The sequence below is a fragment of the Eucalyptus grandis genome, chromosome 8 (assembly GCF_016545825.1).
Source record: "Eucalyptus grandis isolate ANBG69807.140 chromosome 8, ASM1654582v1, whole genome shotgun sequence".
Lineage (NCBI taxonomy): Eukaryota > Viridiplantae > Streptophyta > Magnoliopsida > Myrtales > Myrtaceae > Eucalyptus > Eucalyptus grandis.
This window is the reverse complement of record NC_052619.1, coordinates 17,394,872-17,419,765: the sequence shown is the minus strand read 5'-3', so window position 1 is coordinate 17,419,765 and position 24,894 is coordinate 17,394,872. Positions and strand designations below refer to the sequence as shown.

Below are 24,894 nucleotides of genomic sequence, written 5' to 3'. Positions count from 1 at the left end.
TAGGGAGAGATGATATCGCTTCCGCTATATATTTATAACTACGCATGGACCAATCTAAATGATATAAACCCCCAGGACTTATGGACCTATTATAATTCCATGGTATCAGAGTGATATATTATCAGGTCAGATGAAAGGTAAGTGGACTGTGGCGACTCGAGCGGATCGGAGGGCCATTCAAGGGGTGCCATAGTTGGATTTTTCTTTTTTGACAAAAATGAAATTTGTAACTGAAAAGATTAATAATGGCACTGAAGACTATTGTTGCACATTACGAGAAAAGAATAAAGACCATACAATAATTTCTCAACCAGCAATAGATGGACGCGAGCCTTGATTTGAAAGTCACTTGCTTCGTCATTACCCAACATGCACGAAGACTATAGTTGCAATAATCGCATTCATTAAAATAAAGCAATACATGCTTTTTCACTAGCAATTGAAAGTATTATTCTTATAAATCAATCACTCACTCTCCTGTAAAATAACCCCATCTCTTTCCCGCAATAAAACCGAATGAACTGACAGATCTCAACAGTAACGTCATTTTATCGAACAAAAGATGTTGTTACCTGCTTCATAATCATTTTCCATCTCCGAATGTGTGGTATTGCACGTGTCATGTGAGCTCAAATGGGACTACAAGGAAGAGTGCTGCCATTTTCATTCTCTGTTGATAGCTGCTTGAATCTGCTCAAGACTCCTCCCTTTCGTTTCAGGGACCACCAGGATCATGAACACCATCCCTGCGGCGTTAATCACTGCATAAAGAAGGAAGGTACCTGTGAAGCAAGACGGCGGAGTTATTTGCTTTCGACAAGTTTTGCGGAAGCATATTCTGACATTTTTCTCATGGGAAGAATGCTTTAATATTTACTACCCCATCTATTAATCATTCTGCAGAAAGACCCACTTCACTTATTTTCTTTTCTAAATGACATGTCAACTCAATTTTCGTGATATTCGAATCTAGGTAGAAGTTGCTGTAACACATTGATTGAAATAAATGGACTGAATATGCATTTGAGACCGTGAATAACAGAGTGACGGACACCTCCAGCTCCAAATAGGATTGAAGTTTTTGGGAAAAGCTAAGTCTCAAGTCTATAGTTTGATTGAATTCGCGCAACAACTCATGTTCCAATGTGACAAATGTTTATCGTGCTCCTGCCAGAGCAACAGTTCAAAGAGCGTTTTCAGCAGAGTCGTACCGTAGGAGCTCCAGCTCATTAAGTAGTTGAAAGTGTAGGAAACTGCCCAAGCGCCGAACCAGTTTACTAGTGTTGCAAACCCTCCAGCTGCTCCTTTGATATTAATGAGGAAAATCTGAACACCAAGAACACATTACATGATTGGCAAAAGTTTTTGAAATACTCGTAACAACCCCAGTTATGGAAACGACCCTTTAATTTGATAAGCATGAAACTTCAGGGGATGTTTAGGATTACCTCGGACATCACAACCCAAGGAACCGTGCCCATTCTAGCGGAAAATGCTGCTATGTTTAGCTGAACATTGGGAAAAAACAGAACAAAAAATTTATAGTGGGGAGTTGTTGTGGCGGCCAACCGGATAGAGCCAGAAAGAGATCAAGGCAGGTGAGACTATGACCAGAATGCCGGTGACTGCAAGTATCGGGACAGCATCAGCTGCCAGATCATGAACCTGGCTTGGAAGATCCTCAAAAAATTACTGGTTGACAAGCATTGCAAAGCAGAAGACACCAGGACTGATAGTATTTACCTTTAGAAAGAATGAAAGGGCAGTTACCATGCATCCCAGGACCAATCCTGTCCCCGAGATCTGCAATTGAGAGAGAGAGAGAGAGAGAGAGAGAGAGAAAGAAGGTTATGGTTCAAGTTGCAGAACTCACGAAAGGGGCAGAACCAGAAAAGCTTTGTTACTATAGACATGATTTGTCAGCGACTTTCATCTATTTTACCAAGAGAAGGGGCTTTCTTCCAGCTCTATCGACCAGTGCAGCACCAATAGTCGTGACAATAACCTGCAAAAATTTACTCTTTAAGCGTGACGTGTATAAAACTAGATCCCCAGCAAAGAGGAAAGGGCGAGAATTACAGACCTGGAGGATTGCATAAGTTATGGTTCCAACGCTGGAGCAGAAACCTGAGGAGATTGTACAAATGCGATTATAGAGGCGAGACTAATACCTTGCTTGTGAGATTCAACACTATATTATGTGAACAGCTCATTCAGTGATAATTAAGTAGACCAAAAGCATTCGAATATTAACTGGATTTTATAAATTGGAACCCTTGCTTTGCTTTTTATTTGGTTATCCGTTCTGGAATCATAAAATGCAATGCATAGTTTCATTATTGTGGTGCCCAAGAGCTTCTTGCTATTAACTTCATACCTGCTTCCTCGAAAATATTGCTTGTATAGAAACAGACACCGTTTATCCCTCCGAACTGCTGGACGACCATCAATCCAACACCAATCTGGCCAAAATTTAACAAATTTGTCAGCAAAAAGAACAACAATGGGAAATATCACCGAAAGTACAACTACTGCATACTCCCGATCCACAGGGCATTCCAAGAAACCAACGAAGGAGGGACTTTATTGGATACATAGCAGTAAATGCAGAGAGAAGATTATGATGACAGAGCTCAGATATCTTCTCTGAAATAAATCGAGAATGCTGGCTTTCGGGAGAAGTTGAAGAGTTTCAATGTAGTCCTGTCAAGAAAAACAAATTTGATCATTCCGTCAGCTATTCGTACTTATAAAGTTGAGGCACTAAGATGAAACGAGTATAGACTTAAAGCCTTTTACTTGTATTTCAGCAGCCTCTTCAGAAATATCCGCATCCTTTCCTCGAAGTTTCTGCAGCGCTGCTTCAAACTCCTTTTCGTGGCCCATTTTCGCCTGCATTTGGCAGAATCCTAAAATTCATTCCAACACTACAAATCCCTCTCGTCCAACAATTCAGATAAGAAGAGGCAGGTGTTCATCTTGATTTGTTACCAGCCATCTAGGAGACTCTGGAATGTAAAACAGGCCGAACAGTAGGACTGCACAGGGGATTACACCTGCATAAACCGCAGATGTTCAAGGTGGTTTCAGACTTGGACTTTTCTATGCAACATTGACACTAAACTTGAATTATGCTACTTTTTCTGTTTTACCAATTAATGCCAAAACCCTCCAAGCTAATACTGTCCCGATTATGAAGGAAACGGACACTCCAGAAACGATCATAAGCTGTGGAGAGAAGAGAACGTGTTAGGCCTAGTAGGTTCTGTAGGATGTACATATATACACCATCTTGCACTTGCAAAAGGGAAAAATTTACCACAAGCTAAGGCCTTTTGCCAATAGCTCCACGCTTGCAATTTTAACCGAGAATGTTCATACAAAATCTTTGCCTGATTGACAGCAGTCAAAGCTCCACGGAGATTTTTGGGTGTAATTTCAGCTATAAATGTCGGTACCTGGACATAAATTAGAAAAAGATTAACCAATCTAAACCGAAGAGAGAGCTTCATGCTGTCACTGTGAATCGAGTCCAGCATGTTGTCGTAGAACAACTTGCTACATGAAATGTGTGTGGTACGAAGTGAGGAATTACCACATAGGAAAAGACTCCCATTCCACATCCCGTGGCCAATCTTCCAATATCCAGAGCAAGTGCTCCCAAATTCACTCAAAATTAAACAAAACAGAGAGTTGATGAGACTTGAAGTTCTTATGCAACTAATCGACCTTCACCTATGATAAGGCTTGTAAATAGGATATGGACACACCTCAGCAAAGTAAATAGCAAGCCATCCTGCTACACAAAGAGCGCTCGCTATTCTCATTGTCTGCATTTTGAGGCAAATGTTTATGTTGTCACGTCCTCCTTCCATGATATGACTAAATCCCAAAGCTAAAACTCTCAAAGAGTCTTGAACAACACTGTTCTGTTTTACATTGTGAACGACGCACTCATTTGCTGCTTACCCATTTACGGCCGACAAAATCAGCGATTGGTCCTCCGGTAATTGCACCAACCATTGCACCGAATGTCAGTATGGATCCAAAGACTGAATACTGTTGTAAGACACATAAAGAGTAACTGCAAATCAGCTTGAGTTCAGTGAGAGAAAGAACTTCAGTTTCCATCTAGCTAACAATGCTATAAGTCACCGAATGTCCGAGAAGCTCAGTGGAAAGCTATTCTGAACAAACCTATCACTTTGATCAGAAACCTGAATGATATGCAGTCGCAATTTTCAGCTGACAATACCCAATCCAAATCTCCCCATTTTTGGTTTTCTTGTCCTGAGGTGTCCAACAATGGAACTCGATGCGAAAATTCGGTATACATTTCACTCGTTACAATGCAGAAAGAATAAGATGTCTAGAGAAAGAAGTATCTCTACCTCAAAGCCAACATCCTTATTTTTGAGAGAGTCTTGTTTATAAAGTTTTTGATCATATAACTCGTCCATATTATGGACCCGGAATATGAGCAGATCATTACTTTGATTTTCTTGTATATGGGTGCCTTCAGTGACAAGTCCGATATTGAATCGAAGCAACGAACAAAGACAACACGACATGTGCTTCTCAACACTCGCAGGTAAACTCGACATACCTCAGCTGTAGAGAGACTAAGTTCCTCCACTATAGCATCCTGAGTTGTTGATGAATAACCTGCCTGAAAATCCAATGAAACAATTTCTCATTAGATTCAATTAATCACATCCTTTTCATTTTAACCATTACTACTGGACCTGGACTTTTCAAAAAGAAATTGCATTTCCTACTTACGCAGGTCCCCAATTCATAGGAACCGCAAACCGCAACGAATGTGGTGAAATAGACCATCCATGGACAACCCTCATCGGTCCTTCTCTAGCGGCACAAGGAGCCGCTCTCTTACTCCTTCTCTGTCCCCGGTTTCTTGATTTTCAATGTCCTCGTTAATCGCCATGCTTGCTCGCCTTACAAAAATGCTCCTTTGTTCTCTATCTGACTACGTACGAGGAACTAGCAAATCTATAAGCTCCAGAGAAGATAAGTTCTCTTTCCAACGTGGCTAGTCTGCTTGCTTTATATGGATAACTCGAAATGAGAAACCCCAAGTGCTAATACGGAAACCCCATCTCCGATCGGTTTATACTCGTGGTTTCTAGGAATTCCTTGCGGACCTCAGTCTTGCAAACTGGCAAGCAACTCTCTGCTTTTCTGACTCGCCTCCGTTAATGGTACTGGAATCACTAATGGAACAGAGTCTCCGAATACAGCAGGATCACAGATGTAAAGGGCTGCATCGTTCTTTATGAGCAAGGAGTAAGTAAAAACATGGAACTGGACTTTCTCAATGACACGGCTCTATCTTTTTCAGCCAACCACCGGCTAGGAAAACCAGAGTGTTTTTCTAACCTGGAAAGTAATTAAGTTCTGTCCATTTTTCCATGGAGGCATTGTTATCTTCAACTTTAACCCACGTTTATCGTGTAAGAAAGATAAGATCTCAATTAATAGTTTCTTATCTCTTTGGTGCAATAAGAAATTATCAAGAAAAAAGAACTGTTCTGCTAGAACATTACTTTTCCAATTGGACGATGAGCACAAGATAATTTCGGCCGGACCTTCTTATGGGGACACATTATCTTCCCTTTCTATTTTTTAAAAGAACCACTACTACATATGCGAACAAAAAGCATGCATATAGCCTCCTTTGTGGTCAATGTCAATGACGCTTTTGATGTCTACTCAAATGGTAAGACTAGATAGCAGGAATTTCAAAAAGGGATGTTTTTCATCTTTCCATAGTGGCCAATTTTGCGGAAAATGGCAATTTATAGTGGCAAGAGGTAGACAGAATTGCTTTCTACCAAGGACGTCATGTACTGCCGACGCCCATGAATCTAAAGAATTCAGCCACCATGAAGCCAGCCGACGGGAAAGAATTCACAGGCACAACGGAATGGACCATAAAGTTGCAGAGCACATTGGCCAAAAATATCCAACCACCATTCCCCAACTACTTTATTGGTCCACATTTGCTGCATCTTCGTCTTCTTTCACTTCACGATTCAGAATATATCTTACTCTTGATCTAATAGCCACTCACATATTTTTGTTTTGATAAATATTATTCACATACTTCCAAGAAAAACCCCACATTGAGAACATTAATTTGCCCCTCCATGTGAACTCATTTTAGCATCTTCCTAATGGTTTGAGCAGACTGAAAAAGTGATTTTTGAATGGTAGAATTAGTGTAGATATTTGTTATTTTCAAAAGAAGAGGTAAGTGGTCATGGGATGAGAAAGAAGGTGTATTTCATTATATTTTTCTCAAAAAACTTAGACAAAACAAATATGCTAATCTTATAAGCACATAGTGGGATTTGTATTTCAAATGTATTAGAAGAAAAAAGACACAACAAATGTCATAACTTTTGTACAACGATCACTTAAATACCATAACTTTTTATTCAATCACTTAAATGTCATAATTGATCACTTAAGCGCTGTAATTTTTCATTAATAAGGAAATCCGATTTGAACGTTCTTTAAAAGTTACAACACTCAAATGATCAATTAAAGGTTATGGCACTCAAGTAAAGATTTTTTTTTTTTTTAAGTCATGACGCTCAAGTAATTGAAAAACAATGTTATGGCACTTAGATGAGCACCGCACGAAAGTTATGATACTTGTGGTGTCCTTACCTCAATATCTTAATATCCTTTTTCCATTCATGACACCAAATCCCATAAGATATAATAAAAAGCACACAGAAAAAAAAAATTTAGCTAATGTTATGTAATTGTAAGCATCTAATGTCACACCCTGATCCTCGGGGACGCGCCCATCCTTCTACTAGGTTGATTTTAACGTGCGATATCCCATGACTAAGTATCACTGACCCTTTCTTTTTATTACGCATGCGGAAGTAGTTATAAATCCTCAGACAATAAAACAATGTGATAGAAAAGCAGGTCATATTTTTCATATTGAAATTCACAATCACACTTTTATTAACAGCACAACTCATAGTATATTTACAATATAATTCACAGCATACTTGTCTCACACCTATCTACACTAAGAAATGGTTCACAAAAAGGGATGGGATCTCAATCCGCATCCGGGTTGTACTCAAGATCCCTCTCTGAATCATCTTTTGCTTCAAAAATCTTTCTCCTCCTCAGGTTTCACATTAGTGCACTCATCCTTAGGTTCCTCCTCCTTAGCTCCCCCTCAGGGTCCTGAAATGGTTATTCAATAACCAATGAGACCACGTCTCAGCGAATTCTACCCCCTAATACCCAATTAGTAAGTCAATACACTAAGGGCTGCCTAAACACGCACAGGTCAAAGGACTTACCTTGGCCTCAGATTCCACCTGCAAATTAAGGTTAAATACAGATATTCAAACAATTCACGACATCCGATCAAATCGTTGATCAATCGACTTTATCGATTACATGTCAATCGGACCATCTCTAAGTCATTCCCACTCATACCATGATTCTCAGATGGTGTACTCATTCACCAAATCACATGTGTTTCTTGAGCGTCGTTTTCGCCAATGACATACCGATCACCGACACCATGCGTTCTTTAAGGCGCCATTTTCACCAGTGATATCCTCGATCATCGAACCACGTGTCCTTTCTAGGGCGCCGTTTTCACCAAGGTGACATCAACATCGTGAGTTCTTTAAGGCGTCGTTTTCACCAGTGATATTTCTTTAATCACCGAACCACGTTTGTCTATAAGTCATTCACGTGCGTTCTTTAAGGCGCCGTTTTCGCCAGTGATACTTTTGATCACCGAACCACGTATGTCCAATAATATCGTACCAGATTGGCTCAGCTAATAATATTCTCAGTTAACTCTCACCATTCTCTCTACTATATAGCCCATCAACGTAACTGGTACTATATACCCATACTCGGCCATCTATCAATCAAATATTCAATTACAAACAATTTAGAACAAATCCTCAAATTTCACAATTTAAATCAATTCCATATAAATTGAAGCTCAATTAAATAAATGGGTTGCACCATGATAATCAGCACAAAATTCGGTCACGGGCCATCCGGTTGAATTTCCGGAAAAATAATTAATAAATATTAAAAATCCAATTTAGGCCCGTAATGCCTGATTGGAGCCCGAAATGGGTCGGGAAAAATCCCGAGATGCATTCAATAAATAACCGAATCTTTCTACTTGCTAATAACTAGGTATAACCACCTAACATGCATCATTAAGTCACTAATTTAATTGTTCTAACATAATCTAACCACTTAATTACACTTAATTAAATCTAACCAACCCTAAGCATAATTATCAAACTAAGAAAGCATTAGTGAGTAAAACTCACTTGGTAAGAGTGGAGACCGAATCGACGCGACGGCAGCTGAAATCGGGTTTTCAACGACACCGGTAGGCTTGGACCGGGCCTTGACTTGGCCCAACAAATCTCAGCCCCACTGAGATTTGTTCTTACTTCTGGCTAGACCCAAGTTGGCTTGGGCCTGCTGAATTTCTGGACTGAATTCACTTGAGCTTCAAATTGTGGGCTGGACTTCAATTGATTGCTGGAAACTGGGCCTAAAAAAGACTGGGTTGTTGGACTCTTGTGGGCTTGAAATGGCCCTTATTTGGACTGAATCTTGCTGGGCCCGAATTGCTGAAAGTGCTAGGCTGAAGACACGGCCCAAATCGCTAGAAGTTGCTGGGCCGTTTGCGGGTGGTGGGCTGTGCTTTGCTCGATTCCACGAGCTGGCTTCGTGGATGACGACACGCCCGAGGAAAGTGTAGGCCACAGAGAGGGAGCAGCTGGCCGAGACAGTGGAATTCGGTTGAGACAGCCTCGGCGAAGCAGGGATTTGTTCGTTGAAGGCGCAAGCTGAAGGAAAGTCGGACGCGTGGAGGCTTCCTTCTTCGGTGGTGTTATTGGCGACTGGTCCGTGCATGTGTAGGGGCTGATGCGGTCACCCAAGAGCTTCGGTTGAAGCTGGTGTTGACCAAACCAGGCGCAAACACTGCCAGGTGGCAGCAAGCTCGGCAGAAGATGGAGCTGGCGTCGACTGGCTTGCGAGTTGCTTCGTTCGGCGTCGCTTCGCTGGCTCAACGTGGCAGCGGCTGGCAGCAGCTTGGTCAACAATCAATGGGGAGGGTTTCTTTGGTTGACCGAAGTAAATGGAGTAATTGGCAGGTGGCAACGGCGGGGAGGGAAACTAGCGAGGGTGAGACGCTGGCAGCTTACAGGCGTTGCTGGCTGCTTCTGCTTTCGATGCTTCTTCACTGCTGGCTTGTGTGAGGAATCGGAGCGGTGGAGAATGAAGGAGAACTTGCAGAGAAGGTGGACGTTCGGTGGGCTTGCTAGTCACGCACGGTTTGAAGAGAAAGAGAGAATGGATAGAGATGAGTGATGGGGCCTAAGGCTTGATATTTCACAACAAATATCTCTTTTGTTCCCCAATCTTGACCAAAACCAAAGCTGTGTTCCACCAACTCTTTGCAGCCCAAAATGCCCCCATCCAGAAGGCTTAAGGGGTCCAAAAGTTAGGTCCTATGAGGTGTTACGAATTCCTTAGCAAAAGCTTCAATTTGCTTTTCAATTCTCTCTTGATCATTCTCAATTGGCCACCATAAATTCAATTGATATATCAATCATCAAATTAATAATTTTCCTTACCCAATCACCCATCTTGCATCTCAATTTTGCAGCCAATTTAATCCCCGGCTTCAATTGCACAAAAACGACTATGTGACAACTTTTTCCCAAAAAGTGTCGGGTGTAAGAAAAATCTTCTGAGACCGAGTCGACACTCCTATAATTTATTGTGACATGACAGAAACTTCGATTTCTGAAATCGGACTCAAATTCGCGGTTAATTCCAACTTGGCGCGTTTTTAGCGTAACCTAGGCTACCGAGTAACTTTCAGATATTTTTAAGTGCAATTGACCCATGATCGATTTTTTTTTTCGAGCCACTATGAACCCACTCGACTCATTGGCAACTCTCAATTGTCGTGAAAATCTCGATGATCCAAATGCGAACACAGTGGTACCAAAACAATAAGAAAATCAATCTAAAGCCAGCCGACGAGAATTTTCTAATTTAGTGGGGTCACTCATGATTAGCCACACATCTCTCGTCGAACGAGTCTATCTCTCGATTTCAAATCAATTTTTAATCACGTCAGAATGACCTCTAAAGATGGACACGGTCGAGAAACTGATTCCTAATCGAGTTCTCAAGTCTATTGCCTTAAAATTCCTTAATAATTTCCTCATATAGTCTAGTTATCTCGAGAGTGATCGGCTCTGAGAATAACCCTATAGGCGCGTCAATGAAATGCCTGATTTATTCGGTAGAAGATAGGGTTGAAAAATCTGGATGTCACATCTAATTAAGTAGAGATTAATTAGGCTAATTCAGGTTTTAGAGGCTGCCAATCATTTTTGCTTAACCCCTACTAAACAAAGCTACAAACAAGCGATTGTTTTAAGCTCGTGGCTTTGTTTAAGCATCCAATAAAAATCAGCAAGATTATTTAGCACAGCCCTTTTAATATAAGAAGCTCTAGGAACTCTTATCATCACCTTGAAGAAGGGTAGCTGGGCTAGCGTGATTAAAACACCCAGGACAATGACAAAACAGCTTCCCCAATTTAAAGGGAAAATAGGTGGACGCGATACAACTTGCCTCACCTTAGACATATATATATTCCCAGAGGTATGGACTAAAATAAGTCAGTTGCGGGTCCCCCTTCTGATAAGGTCAATCCACTTGTTGGAATGGAATGAATTTGATTGATAGAGAGGCTCTGGATTGCTTGAGGGAGCGGATATATCCTAATTGTAGAAATAATATATTAAATGTAATAAGCATATGACACTTTCATTTTGCATGATTGCATCTAATCTCAGAGATCTAGACTCCTTTCTTTTCTTTTCTTTTTTATTTTCGCTCCAATCTTCCAATTTGTGTAGAAAAATATGATCCTATCAGCAAGAGGAACTTGAAAAACCGTTCTGCCTGCCTTGCACTAACGAAACAAAAATAATAAAGAGTGAAAAGTGACAGATTATTACCAAAATGAAATTGACAAAAAGCTGAGAGATTAGGTGAGGTGAGCTGTGAAAGAAATTTATGTGTGAACCAGATTGTAAAATAACCTTAGTCTAAATTCTCCATATTTCTCTTGCTATATGTTCTGAAATGAAAAATCTCTATTTGGACAAGAAAATTTTCTTTTCTTGATGACTGTGGATTATAATTATACAATTATGCATTACTATAAGTTTTCACCAGCCTGTTCAGTGAACATGGCTTCATCCATAAGGATACATCCAAGGATGCACGAGAATCAGATTTCGACCGAGTCTAGAGAACTAAACTAGGCCTGGTTTTCCTCTCTTTAGGTAGACATCCTGATTGTGTTGGCAATCTTATCCACTAGGACATGTAATTCCCTATATTCAAGAGTATGATGCCTAAGGAAATGAACATTTGGTACTCTTCTTTCATCCCGCTCTTATATTTTACTAAACAAGACAGATTGCCATACGTATAAAGATGTATAATTAGAGAAGATCCAAGAGAATATACTATTAAAGGATCGACTTATTAAGACATGACAAATGCAACTTGACTTCATTATGTGATCTGCACCTTATAAATAAAAATACAAATATATTTTTGTTACTTATAAATTCCTATGTAGGCTTGATATGAAAAAAAAAAATTGTCCTGTCCATTACCATTTTAATACGAAACTAGAAAAAAAGAAAAATCACCACGAACAGACACTTTTTATGCGCAACAAAAGGAACAAAGAAAAGATTTGCACATATTTCGAGAAAGAAAATTTGCCTGTATGGATGAAACAACATCTTTTATTTAATTTGAGAGATTTTTGTTCTTATCTTATTAATCAACATCTTTGCTAGTGAATACAACATATTATTACAATTTTCTTTTTTCTTGGACAGAAAAAAGAGCTTGGGCTCGAAACTAAAGATAGTATTACTTTCTATGTAATAGAGATTATAAATTCTTTATTTTAAATAAGGGCAGGGGTGAATCACCTATAATTATTTTTTTTCCCCTAGACATCAACATAGAGTACATAAAACAACTACTTGCCCCCTCTAGACTTTTGTGGCAACATGGAATATTCTCTGAGCAACGAACTGTTGCTTTGACCTCACTTCCTCCTTCCTCCTCCTTTCCTCGCTTGGACGTTGGCTCCAGGACAAAACAGAGAGCGGGTCGCTGGCCGAAGGACGCAAGGACACAAGGCTGCGCCGGACGTTCACCCAGGAATGTCGTGCGGTACGAAGTCAGCTGGTTTCGTCCTTGAAGAAAGGGACAGAAACAAGATAAATGGGAGAGAAAGGCGGCAAAGGGAAGGGGGAGTCTCTCCGGTCTTTTTGGGTTTGTTCGGCCGAGGTAGAGAGAGAGAGAGAGAGAGAGAGAGAGAGAGAGCTAGTGAGAGTGAGAAGGTGAGCTCGAGAGAGAGAGAAGGAGCGAACCAGAGAAGAGAGGGAGCTCGAGGGTGGCTGCTTCTGGAAGGATGCGGCTGAAAACCAAGGAGAGGCTAGACCGCTCGAGAGGGGAGACCGAGGAGGTGGATAGTGAGGGAGAGCGGGAGAGAGAGGCGACTGTGTTCTTGAGTTCTTCGGGGGAGGCTGGAGACAGCGAGCGCAACAGAGAGAGTGAGATCCGAGAGAGTGAGCAAAGGGTGAAGCGGAGAGAGAACCGAGAGTGAGCGGAGGGATGGACTGAGAGAAAGCGAGACCCAAGAGCCGAACTTCGCTCTTGGACAAGCGTTACCCGGCCATCCCCAACATAAACCGGCGATCTCCAGCCAACACCCTCGAGCACGTGGTGAGTTTTCTTTGGGTTCGATCCACTTTTATCTCGATGATCATGAATCGGTGCAACGTCGAGGCGGCTGACCATAGCTCGTTTCGCTTCAGGCTCACCTTCTGGCCGTCATCGCTGAGCTGGGTAGGGATATTCGTGGTCAAACACTTCTCTCTGGGAACTCCGTTGCTTGGTTTCATTTAAGACGGAACCGAAACGATAGTTGGGCCTCGTTTTCCCTTGTCCACCAGCATGCTTGGTTTGAACAAGCCGTCCCTTTTGTCGAGTTTGAGTCATCACTTGCTGCTTTCTTTTGAGTAAATGACTTGGAGTGCTGCCATTTTCATTCTCTGTTGATGGCTGCTTGAATATGCTCAAGACTCCTCCCTTTCGTTTCAAGAACACACCCTTTAAATTCCCACCTGGAGCTTTTGCATGAAAATTGATTATTCACTGGTTTAATAGCATGCGAGTAATGGATGGACTTTATCTATTTAGATATGGTGGCGGACTTTTAACTAGTTATGCACTATTCATAATGCCAGATTCATTTGTAGAGGTTTATAGAGGAAAATTTTGTTTACTGTTTTTCTAAATTATACAACAGGTATTTATAATTTGCATTTTTAAAATGTAATTTCCTTTCAATTTCGGGAGAGAAGGATCGCATTGTTTCTTGGTGCAACTGCGCAGAAGTTTCTATCTGTGTATTGCTCGTGTGGCACGTATATTGATTTTTTGACAATCCTCCTAACAGTTTACTTGGTGACACCCAATCACATATCGTTTGGCTACGTTTCACTCCTCCTATGTTGGATCATAGGAAGACAACTCATTGAAAGGATGAGAAGACACCTTTGGTTTCCATTAAAAGTATATGTAATCACTGTGTTTATCTTCATATACAGCTTGAGCAATTTCTCCACCTTTGAGATGTGGTTGTCAGGGGTGACAGTTTTACTTGGCCTACAACTCAGAAGCTTCGCTATTGCAGAATATTTGGCAGTCTCTTGCAACCCTGATTGTGATGCAGCTCTATAGCTACGAGAGGAGGCAGAGCAAGTATATCCAATCTGATGACTCCAAACTTATGGAATTTGGAGCACTTGGATTTATTCAGAGTTTCCTTATTTGACACAGTGAAAACGTAGTGTATATAGCAGTGTTCTATGCATCATCGTCACGAATTAGTCTCTTTGGTTTCCTTCATCTGCTTGGTCTTGTCATATGTACCCTTTTACCTAAAGCATCTCAAATCCCATCAAAGTTATTCCTTCTTTATACAGGAATTCTGGTGATGACAAAATATCTATTTCAGATGTGGGGTACCGAGGCAGGAATGTTTCCTGGACAGAATAAGTTTAGCCAAGTTCTTGGGTTTTGAGTTATTACAGTCAGGCTTTTGGGCTCTAGAATTGGGTTTAAGGGGAAAATTGCTGGCGATATCTGCTTGTACCCTTCAATACAATGTCTTCCGTTGGTTGCAAAAAAGTACCAACTCACATTTTGAGCAAAGATTACACCGAAGAACCTTGCCCTCTGTTTGTATCAGCAGAAGAAGTGTTTAGGGATTTTTCTAATTCAAACGGGGAAAGCAAGCCACCTGCAGCTTCTCCTGCAATTCCTTGTGAAGCAGAAGGCGTGAGAAACAATTTGTCTTCTTCAGCCTCTGGTTTTTCTCAAGCATCAAATAATGTACTCAAAGCTGGAGTCTTTGGGGGTGGCAGTGCAAGAAAATATTCCTTTCGATATATTTGGGGAAGCACCAGCGAAAGCCGCAAATGGAACAAGAAAAGGATTATCACCATGAGAAGGGAGAGATTTGAAAGGCAGAAGACAATCTTCATAGTCTATATAAATTTATGGATGGAGAACATGTTTAATCTCTTTGGCCTCGAAATAAACATGGTGGCCTTGCTCCTTGCCTGCTTTGCTTTATTAATGTTAAAATATGATCCATTTTGTGAAAATTCTAGACTACACTAGACTACACTTGCTTATGAATTAAGTATACGTATGAAGGAAGAAAGCCAGCTGGAAGTTGGTTGAAAAGTCAACAAAAGTGGCTGGAAGTTACAAAGAATAGAAAAATGGAGAATAAGGGAGAAGCAACTACACGAATCGGGAGAAGCCGCAACAAGGAGAAGCTAAAGAATGCAAGCTGAATTTGAGGTTGGGACACCTAGAGTGCCATAACTTGGTACGGAGGATACTTAAGTGCCATAACTTTAAAATGGTACACTTAAGTGCCACTCGCGAAAATCCGGCCAAATGGCCGACGTGGCAATTTTCCGGCGAGTTTGGTCCAAAACGGCATCGTTTTGCACGCCGACGTGGCGGAGAAAACGCAAAAACGATGCCATTTTGTGTCTACGTGTAAATAATAATATATAAATTAATTAAATTAGATTTAAAATATTCAAAAATTTAAAAAAAATAAGAAAAATTAAAAAAATTAAAAAATTAAGAAAATTTAAAATTTAAAAAAAAAATTTAAAAAATTAAAGGGGGACGTCGAACGGGGCGGCTCCCTCGCCGCCACCGCCTCCCCGCCATCGCCGGAAGGGCCGGCGACGGAGGGGGAGGGTCGGCCGGGTCGTCGGCCCCGGGACCGGACCGACGGCGAGGACTGCGACCCTCGCCCAGATCTAGGCTAGGGCTCGCGGCCCTCGCCGCCGGTCGACCGGCCTCACCGGCCCCGGCCGGGCCCGGCAACCCCGGCCGACCCTCCCCACTCCGTCGCCGGCCCTTCCCGACGTGGCGGCGAGGGAGGCGGCGAGGCCCGCGACCCCCGCCGGATTCAGGGGGCGAGTGTCGCGGCCTCGCCGCGATCCGGCGAGGGCTCGCAGCCCTCACCGTCGCCGGCCGGGGGGGCGGCGACCCGGCCGACCCTCCTCCATCGCCGGCCCATCCCGGCGACGGCGGGAGGCGGCGATGGCAAGGGAGCCGCCCGTTCGACCTCCCCCCCCCAATTTTTTCTTTAATTTTTAATTTTTAATTTTTCTTAATTTTTGATTTTTTTAAATTTTCTTAATTTTTTAAAATTTAAATTTTTCTTAATTTTTTAAATTTTTTAAATTTTCTTATTTTTTAAAAATTTTCTTAATTTTTTAAATTTAATTTAATTAATTTTTATATTATTATTTACACGTATACACGAAACGGCGTCGTTTTTGCATTTTCTCCGCCACGTCGTCAGGCAAAACGACGCCATTTTGAACAAAGCTCGCCGGAAAGTCACCACATAAGCCATTTGGCCGGATCTTCGCTGGAGTGACACTTAAGTGTCCCATTTAACTTCAAAACCGGCACTCAAGTGTACCATTTTATATTATTTCTTGTACTCAAAGTTGGTAGATTATGGCGGTGGATTCACGCCTATAAATAGGAGTAGTGGACGTTTGTTTAAAAAAAAAACAAAGCAGAAAACTAGAAATGCTCTCTCCTCTTGTAAAACCAACTATCATAATAAAGTTTTTTCATATTCCCTTGCCATAGTTCATACACACTTGCACACACACGCACGCTTCCGCAAAATCCAACAGTGGTATCAGAGCCACGTTTTTGGTTGGTATCGGGCGTTTGTCCTAACCACCCGTTCCTAAAACTATCCATCCAAATTTCCAAACAACTAAACTATGGCCAATTCTACATCATCCTCATTTCCTATTCCTATCTTTGATGGGAATAACTATGATTATTGGAGCATCAAAATGACCACGTTCTTGATGGCCCAAGACTTATGGGACATCGTCAAAAGTGGTTATGAGATTTCGCAAGAAGGTGCAAGTGTTCCAAAGGATCTACTACAAAAGGATGCAAGGGCTCTATACTTTATTCAACAAGCACTCTCGGAAACAGTATTCCCGAGAATAATTGGAGTGAAGACTGCGAAGAAGGCTTGGGAGACATTACAAGAAGAATTTCAAGGCACTGAACAGGTACGAACTATTCAACTGCAGACTTTGAGAAGGGAATTTGAGAATTCTAAGATGAAAAATTATGAGACTATTCAAGAATATTGTAGTAGATTGAAACAATTAGTAAATCAAATGAGATCTTATGGAGATGATATCACTGATCAGAGGGTTGTTGAAAAAATATTGGTGACACTCACTAGAAAATACAATTCTATTATTACTACTATAGAATCATCGAAGGATTTAAAAACCCTCTCAGTGAGTGAGCTAATTGGCTCTTTAGAAGCATATGAAAAACGATTGCAAGTACAGGAAGAAGATACAGTTGAAAGTGCTTTTCAGTCAAAATTGAACATACGGTCTCATAATCCTAGAAATAGTGGAAGAAGCTCATGGAAAAATAGAAGGGGAGGAGAAACTACATGGAAGGAAAAATATCCGGTTTGTGGTATTTGCAAGAAAAATAATCATTTGGAGAAGGATTGCTGGTTTAAAAATAAACCACAATGCCGCTCTTGTAAAAGATATGGCCACATAGAAAAATTGTGTCGCTCTAAAACAGATTATAGAGCAAATTATGTTGAAGAATAAAAAGGAAAAGAAAAAGAAGAAGAAAATTTAGATAATTTATTCTATACAGGCCAAGTGGAAAAAGATGAGAAGAATGATCCACGGTTTATTGATAGTGGGTGTAGCAATCACATGACGGGAGATGAATCTATATTCACCAATATTGATACTTCGGTTAAAACACAAGTGAGATTGGGTAATGGTGAATCGGTTGATGTGAAAGGAAAAGGGACTATAGCTGTTAAAACTAAGAAAGGCCCAAAGTACATTCATGAAGTATATTTGGTTCCTAGTCTTGCACAAAATCTACTCAGTGTGGGACAAATGATTCAGAATGGTTATTCTTTATACTTTAAAGGAGATACATGCACTATCTATGATAAATATAAGAATCATGTTATTGCCTATGTGAAAATGGAGAACAAGAATTTTCCTATTCGATGGAAATATGTCAAAGATATAGCTATTAAGGCTCAACTTGATGATTCATGGCTATAGCATCGGAGATTTGGCCACCTCAACTTTTATGGGTTAAAGATTCTCCATCAGAAAAATATGATGAGAGATTTTCCAGCCATTACAGAAATTTCATACGTTTGTGAAGGCTGCCTTCTTGGAAAGCAGCAAAGGAAGTCATTCCCATCTAAAGGCACATGGAGAGCTAATAAGCCATTAGAACTTGTCCATACAGACGTGTGCAGTCCGATGTGGACAATTACACCCAGCCAGAATAAATATTTCATCCTATTCATTGATGACTACACTAGAATGACGTGGGTCTACTTTCTTCGAGAAAGATCGGAAGTTTTCTCTATTTTCAAGAAATTCAAGAACCGTGTCGAGAATCAAAGTGGCCGCAGAATCAAAGTCCTAAGAAGTGACAGAGGCACGGAATATAATTCAAGGGAGTTCAATAAATTCTGTGAAGATGAAGGAGTCCATCATCAACTGACTGTTGGCTACGCTCCAGAGCAAAATGGAGTAGCAGAAAGGAAGAATAGAACCATCATGGAGATGGCGAGATCCATGCTAAAGGAGAAAGGCCTTCCTAACACTTTCTGGGTAGAAGCAGTTTATATTGCAGTATGCTTGATAAACAGGTGTCCAACTAAAGCTGTTCAAAATAAAACACCAGTCAAAGTATGAAGTGGACGAAAGCCTTCGGCAAAGCATCTCAAAGTGTTTGGATGTATTTGCTACGTTCACATCCCTAATCAAAAAAGGAGCAAGCTCGATGAGAAGACCAAAAAAGGAATATTCATCGGTTATAGTGATCAATCAAAAGGCTATCGAGTTTATAACATAAAAACTAAGAAGCTCATGATCAGTCGAGATGTTGAGTTCGATGAGAATGCGGCTTGGAATTGGGATGAAGAGAAGATTGAGAAGAAGTATGTCAACTTACTAGACATACCTCGTGCACGTGAGGAATCAACACCTCAAGAAGAAGGTAGAACATCGGATTCCTCCACCCAAGAAGTAACACCACCATCCTCTCCAAGCCCAGCACAAGAGGAGTCTACTTCTGAGTCTCCTATACTAAGAGTAAAGTCTCTAAGGAAAGTCTATGAAACATGCAATTTTATGTCCTTAGAACCAGAAAACTATGAAGATGCTTCCAAAGAAGAAGTTTGGATAAAAGCCATGGAGGAAGAAATTAAAATGATCGAGAAAAATGAAACTTGGGAGCTCGTTGATTGTCCCGAAGACAAAGAAATCATAGGCGTAAAGTGGGTCTACAAGACAAAGCTTAATGCGGATGGATCAATTCAGAAGCACAAGGCAAGACTCGTAGCGAAAGGATACTTGCAACAACCAGGTATTGACTATACTGAAACTTTCGCTCCTGTTGCTCGCCTTGATACTATCCAAGGACTCATTGCTTTAGCAGCTCAAAAAGAGTGGAAAATTCATCAACTTGATGTAAAATCAGCATTTCTAAATGGATACCTCCAAGAAGAAATTTATGTAGCTCAACCAGAAGGCTTTACTGTCAAAGGCAATGAAGAAAAAGTCTTAAAGCTTAAGAAGGCCCTTTACGGGTTAAAACAAGCACCACGAGCATGGTATAGCAGGATTGACGAATACTTCACCAAGCAAGGATTTAGGAGGAGCGTGAGTGAGCCAACACTCTACATCAAGACCCAAGGTAATTTTGATACACTTATTGTCTCTCTATATGTGGATGATCTCATATATACAAGGAACAATGAGACAATGATCCGAGAATTTAAAGAAGAAATGATGAAGACATTCGAGATGACAGACTTGGGCTTGATGAACTATTTCCTCGGTATTGAAGTCAATCAAGATGAAGGAATTTTCATTTCACAAAAGAAATATGCAGAGAAGCTCCTTGAAAAATTCAAGATGAATAATTGCAAAACAGTGGCAACACCACTTGTGATGAATGAGAAATTATTGAAAGAAGATGGAGCAGAAAAAGCAGATGCTTCACTCTACAGAAGCTTAATTGGGAGTATACTATATCTTACTGCTACAAGGCCAGATATTATGTACGCGACAAGTTTACTATCACGTTTCATGCAGAGTCCAAGCCAAATTCATTTTGGAGCAGCCAAGCGAATTCTAAGATACTTACGAGGAACCACTGATTATGGTATTTGGTATCGACCTAGTGCAACAACTAAGTTGATTGGTTACACTGATAGCGATTGGGCAGGATCATCTGATGACAAGAGGAGCACCACTGGGTATGCATTCACATTAGGTTCTGGAATATTTTCATTGACATCTAAAAAACAAGACTCAGTGGCACAATCTACCGCAGAAGCAGAATATGTTGCAGCTGCTATAACTACCAGTCATGCAATATGGCTTCGAAGAATTCTAGAAGACATTAGAGAACCACAAATGGAATCAACGCCAATATTTTGTGACAACAAATCCGCGATATCAATATCAAAAAATCCAGTCTTTCATGGAAGAACGAAGCATATTGATATAAAATATCACTTCATTCGTGAAGTGCAAAGCAAAGGAGAGATCGAGTTGAAGTATTGCAAAACTGAAGATCAAATTGCAGACATATTCACCAAAGCATTGCCATCAACAAAATTTGAGACTTTGAGAGGCGTGCTTGGTATATCACAAAAATGGATCAAGGAGGAGTGTTAAAATATGATCCATTTTGTGAAAATTCTAGACTACACTAGACTACACTTGCTTATGAATTAAGTATACGTATGAAGGAAGAAAGCCAGCTGAAAGTTGGTTGAAAAGTCAACAAAAGTGGCTGGAAGTTGCAAAGAATAGAAAAATGGAGAATAAGGGAGAAGCTGAATTCAGCTGATCATTCATTTGATATTTTTCGAGATCAAGGCTGAGAAAGATTAATTTAGCAACCATCTACAACAGGACAAACCACTTCGGACAGTTGAAATTTTCGTTGAAATTAAGGAAAAGGTGGATGTAATAAAAATTCACAAGATGTAAAAAAATAAAAGCAAAAACATAAGCTTTTGCCTAGCCATCAGAATTTGTGGATGAAAATCTTGCTGTCACTTGGTTTATATTTTGTATTTTTTTCCCTCCCCTTTTTTAAACTGTTCTATTTGGAATTATCTGAATGGAGTTGTCCAAGAACTGATCTGGGAAGAATTTAGAATATTATTCACGAGAACCCTACCACCAAAAATTCAAGAATTTCCCAAAGCTTTTCTCCACAGCCTGTTTGCCTTTGCACAACTTACGGAAAGCTATCTGCAACAACAATGGTGGGCCTTGCCAAGGATCCCAGCACCAGCTGTGAGCAATGCCAGTCAGAATTAAAAAATAAATTAAATTTTTTAAAAAACGCATTTTTTTCTTTCTATGATTTAAGGTATGGGTTCTCCAGAGAATTGTCATCTATCAATAATAATAATAATAATAATAATAATAATAATAATAATAATAATAATAATAATAATAATAATATCTTCGGTTATAACTATTCGAAATTCGTGCGAGTGTGTGTGATGGAAAGACTGTCTTGGACTTCTTTCATTCCTCTTTTTTTTTTCATTTCTGGTTGCATTTAGTGGGTTGATGAGAGTCAGCGTTGAAGATCTTTCTGTATTAATTGCTGATATAGTCAAGAGAATGCTTATGAACCTGATAAATTACATATATTTTTTGCTCTTTAGTATTTAAATAAGGAGTTGGGAAGATAAACTAAGGATAAGATCTATGGCGTACATTAAATGAGGGCAGGGTAAGGTGTATGTAGGTAGGACAGTAACGTGGGGAGGATTTTGCTTTTGCTTTATTTTATGTATTTGCCAAATCAGATGCTTGACCTGAAGACTATATACAAGGACTACTCGTCTTCAAGGAAAACTACATTTCTCTCAAGCGAGACAGACCAGATAGAATCAACTAGTTTGAGACACCACTCAATTGCTTGTCATGGAGTCAATTTCCAAGACTTTTGCGTTCGATTAATTAAGCCACGCCTTAGATAGTGAAGGGATTATGTGCTTTCGTTGCACGAAAATTCAGAAAAAGAAGAAAAGGGTGGATTGAAATATAATTGATCGACATATTAAATCGACCAGGAATCGAAGTGGCTGTGAACTCGATATGTTTTATTACACAGGAATGTTCTGAAGGCAACAATAGAAGTGCCCCATGTTGGGGAAGTGAACTTCCAGTGCACCCACCTGGATCATCTCGACGAGAACTGGCGGATGAAGCAAGTCGGCGCCATCATCCAGTCGAGCGACTCTCCCCACATCTTGGCTGGTGGCCTCAACTCTCTCGACGAGACCGATTACTCGCAAGAGCGGTGGACCGACATCGTCAAGGTATGTACATTTCTGTCATGTTTGATGTGATATTCGTTAGCACGTCAAACTCGATTACTAAATAGCTTAAGCTACGGCGATTTTGTAATCATGGGCACCTGTGTTTGTTACAGTACTATGAAGAGATGGGAAAACCGACCCCAAAGGTTGAAGTCATGAGGTTTCTGAAGAGCAAGCAGTACACAGATGCTAAGGACTTTGCCGGAGAATGCGAGTCCGTGGTCGTCATTGCCAAAGGACAAAGTAAGAACTCACTTGTTCGCTTTCCCATCTTTCAATTTTTCTTTTTCGCTCTATCAAATGGCTAATCTAAGGTGCTTTTTGAGCACAATGCTCCTCTTGCTCGATGATCACATGATTGGCTTGAATGGACGGAAATTCATAACATTTGAAGCATGATGATCATGTTGAATATATACATCCGTTGTTGTCATCACTTTGTCGATATCAACCTTTGATGTGAAAATCCGTGGTATAAAAATTGAAGTCCAAAGTCTTTTTTTCAAGTGATTATTGTCTGAATATGTAATTTGAAACTGTTTATTCTATTGCAGGTGTGCAAGGGACGTGCAAATACGGAACGAGGGTGGACTACCTACTGGCGTCACCAGATTGCCCATACAAGTTCATTCCAGGGTCGTATTCGGTCCTGTCATCGAAAGGGACATCGGATCACCACATCATAAAGGTCGACGTCACGAAATGCGAAAACAACCCTCCCCATGAAAGCAATGGCAACAACAATAAAATTACCAAGAAAAGGCGACGACAACGCAAGCACCAGGCCGTTGTAAAGATCTCAGGCACAGCTCCTCCTTCAAAGGGTATATGGACAACGAACACATTAAGCAAAGTCGAATGACATTACATTTATATCTCCCTTTTCTTTCCACTCTTTTCTCAGCTGCTGCTCCTGTTGCTGCTGTTGAGTGATCTTGGGCATGCTGGCTTCGTCAATCTCTGTGTAAATCTTCGATTGTTTTGTGCATCTTGTCTTCTCTGTTTTTTTTTTCTTCAGTTTAGAGTTGAAGAGGGGAGGGTTCTGGTGTGATGGCTTCCTCACATCTGTATAGATTTCGACACGACAGAAGTGAATTCTTACGTTTCAACTAGGCATTCTAAGCGGTTCTGCCAAGTTCTTTTTCAGTATTTTATGCCTTTTCTTTCCGCTTGTAATCTTAACTGCAAGATTCAGATTAGTTTTGTCGAGGGCGACATCTCAAGTTGACTTTGCTGAGGTTGAGGTTAGAGAATGCGATCTTGTATCTTTATATTTAACTGAAAGTTGAAAAGTTTTAGATTAAAAGTCCTTGGAATAAAATTGCAAATTTCGAAAATTGAATTTTTTTTGTTAAGTTGGACATCAAGTGATTGATAAAAGACCCAAAGATTTCAAATGAAATACCTTTAAAAAGCAAATAAGGAAAAAAAAAAAAAAAGCTGCGAAGTCTGGTAATTATGAATTCTAAACATTTGTGACAGTAGTCAATGTCTTCATTCTTTTTTCTCCGGTTTTGAAATTAGCATTGGAAAGAAGAAAAATGGTAAGTTAGTGCAATCTACTTCGACATCTTAACAAATACCTTCTGTGATCTCTAAATGGAGCCTTAATGAGCATTATAAGTAAAAGTGTAATGAAAAGAGAAAGAAATAGATTTTCTATATAATAGACATTGTTGGCTGATGTATCATGCTAATTAGCTTATGAATAGAAAACCGCGTCTCCCTTATAATGGTTGGCAAACTGCGCCCCTTGCATCACCATAGTAGAGGACGCAAGTATCTCTCAGTTGGCGTATACTCTTCAATTGATCCTCCTTGATGTAATTTATATCGATTGAATTAATTATTTCGATTTTTCTTGGAATTTCAATTTAGAAAATCATGGGATCTAAAGCTCAGATAACAACAAGAGGAATTAAAAAAAAAAAAAAAAACAGTTAAGACATTGCGTCAATATCGTTGACCGGTAAGAATCCCGGTACTTGCGACCTTGTAGGTCTGCTACTCGGGACCTCACTAATATATGACATTAAAAATAAAAATAAATTTTAATTTTTTTTAATGAGACAGAAAGATAATTAATCATTAATATTTGATACTTCTACCATTTGTTTAAGGGCTATGCTAGTAGGTCACATGACACATCCAATGACGTTTTCACTGCACATGTTCATTTTTTTTTCTATAGTTCGGTTATTAAAATGTTGTATTTTTTTCCCTTTTTGTTGGAAATTTCCCTTCTATAAATCATGAACACGAACACGAGCACAAATTTTTTCGTTGAAATAATTGGTCTATTCAACATGTGCTGATACCTTTAATTGTTTTCTATATCGTGAATAAATTATTAAGTGATGATTGGACAAATCATTAAATAGAAAAATCTCTTGACGAAAAGTATCCTAGATTATCTCGTGCCCGTATGCCGAAGATCTAGACATACATTATTGTATTTTAGGGTACAAGATTGGCTCTCTCTTTGTCACTGATTTTGTAAGTGTCCTATTGCCTTTGGATGGTAATTCTTTTTGTAACTGTTCGACTTTAAAATCGGCAATGACCAGGAGTAACCATCATCGATCAAGCCCTCTTAAGTGAACACTTAAAAAGAATTAGTCTCTTAATCGCTGGAATTGTGTTAAATCAGAGGTATTGTTTGTAGATATCATGAATAATGGGAAAATTTCCAAAAAGGTCCTAAATCTATTGCACTTTAGCCAATTAAGTCATAAATC

The 24,894-nt window shown here is 40.0% G+C and overlaps 2 protein-coding genes across 2 annotated transcripts; one reads left to right on the top strand and one right to left on the bottom strand.

Annotated features, from left to right (window-relative positions):
* Window positions 1–381: 381 nt before the first annotated feature.
* LOC104457060 (sugar transporter ERD6-like 7) lies at window positions 382–4,945 on the bottom strand. Its single transcript, XM_039299667.1, has 18 exons — window positions 4,895–4,945; window positions 4,607–4,669; window positions 3,970–4,059; window positions 3,771–3,830; window positions 3,596–3,661; window positions 3,333–3,458; window positions 3,153–3,228; window positions 2,992–3,056; window positions 2,800–2,892; window positions 2,623–2,703; window positions 2,378–2,462; window positions 2,084–2,127; window positions 1,943–2,005; window positions 1,744–1,803; window positions 1,612–1,665; window positions 1,449–1,508; window positions 1,212–1,326; window positions 382–782 (listed from the first exon to the last, which is right to left on the bottom strand). The coding sequence occupies exons 1-18, from the start codon at window positions 4,943–4,945 to the stop codon at window positions 664–666; spliced, it is 1,371 nt and encodes a 456-aa protein (XP_039155601.1). The 3' UTR covers window positions 382–663.
* Window positions 4,946–21,067: 16,122 nt separating this feature from the next.
* On the top strand, window positions 21,068–23,384 carry LOC108954369. Its single transcript, XM_039300460.1, has 4 exons — window positions 21,068–21,129; window positions 21,949–22,156; window positions 22,270–22,399; window positions 22,711–23,384. Exons 1-4 carry the CDS (start codon window positions 21,083–21,085, stop codon window positions 23,016–23,018), a joined length of 693 nt encoding a protein of 230 aa, XP_039156394.1. The 5' UTR covers window positions 21,068–21,082; the 3' UTR covers window positions 23,019–23,384.
* Window positions 23,385–24,894: the final 1,510 nt, after the last annotated feature.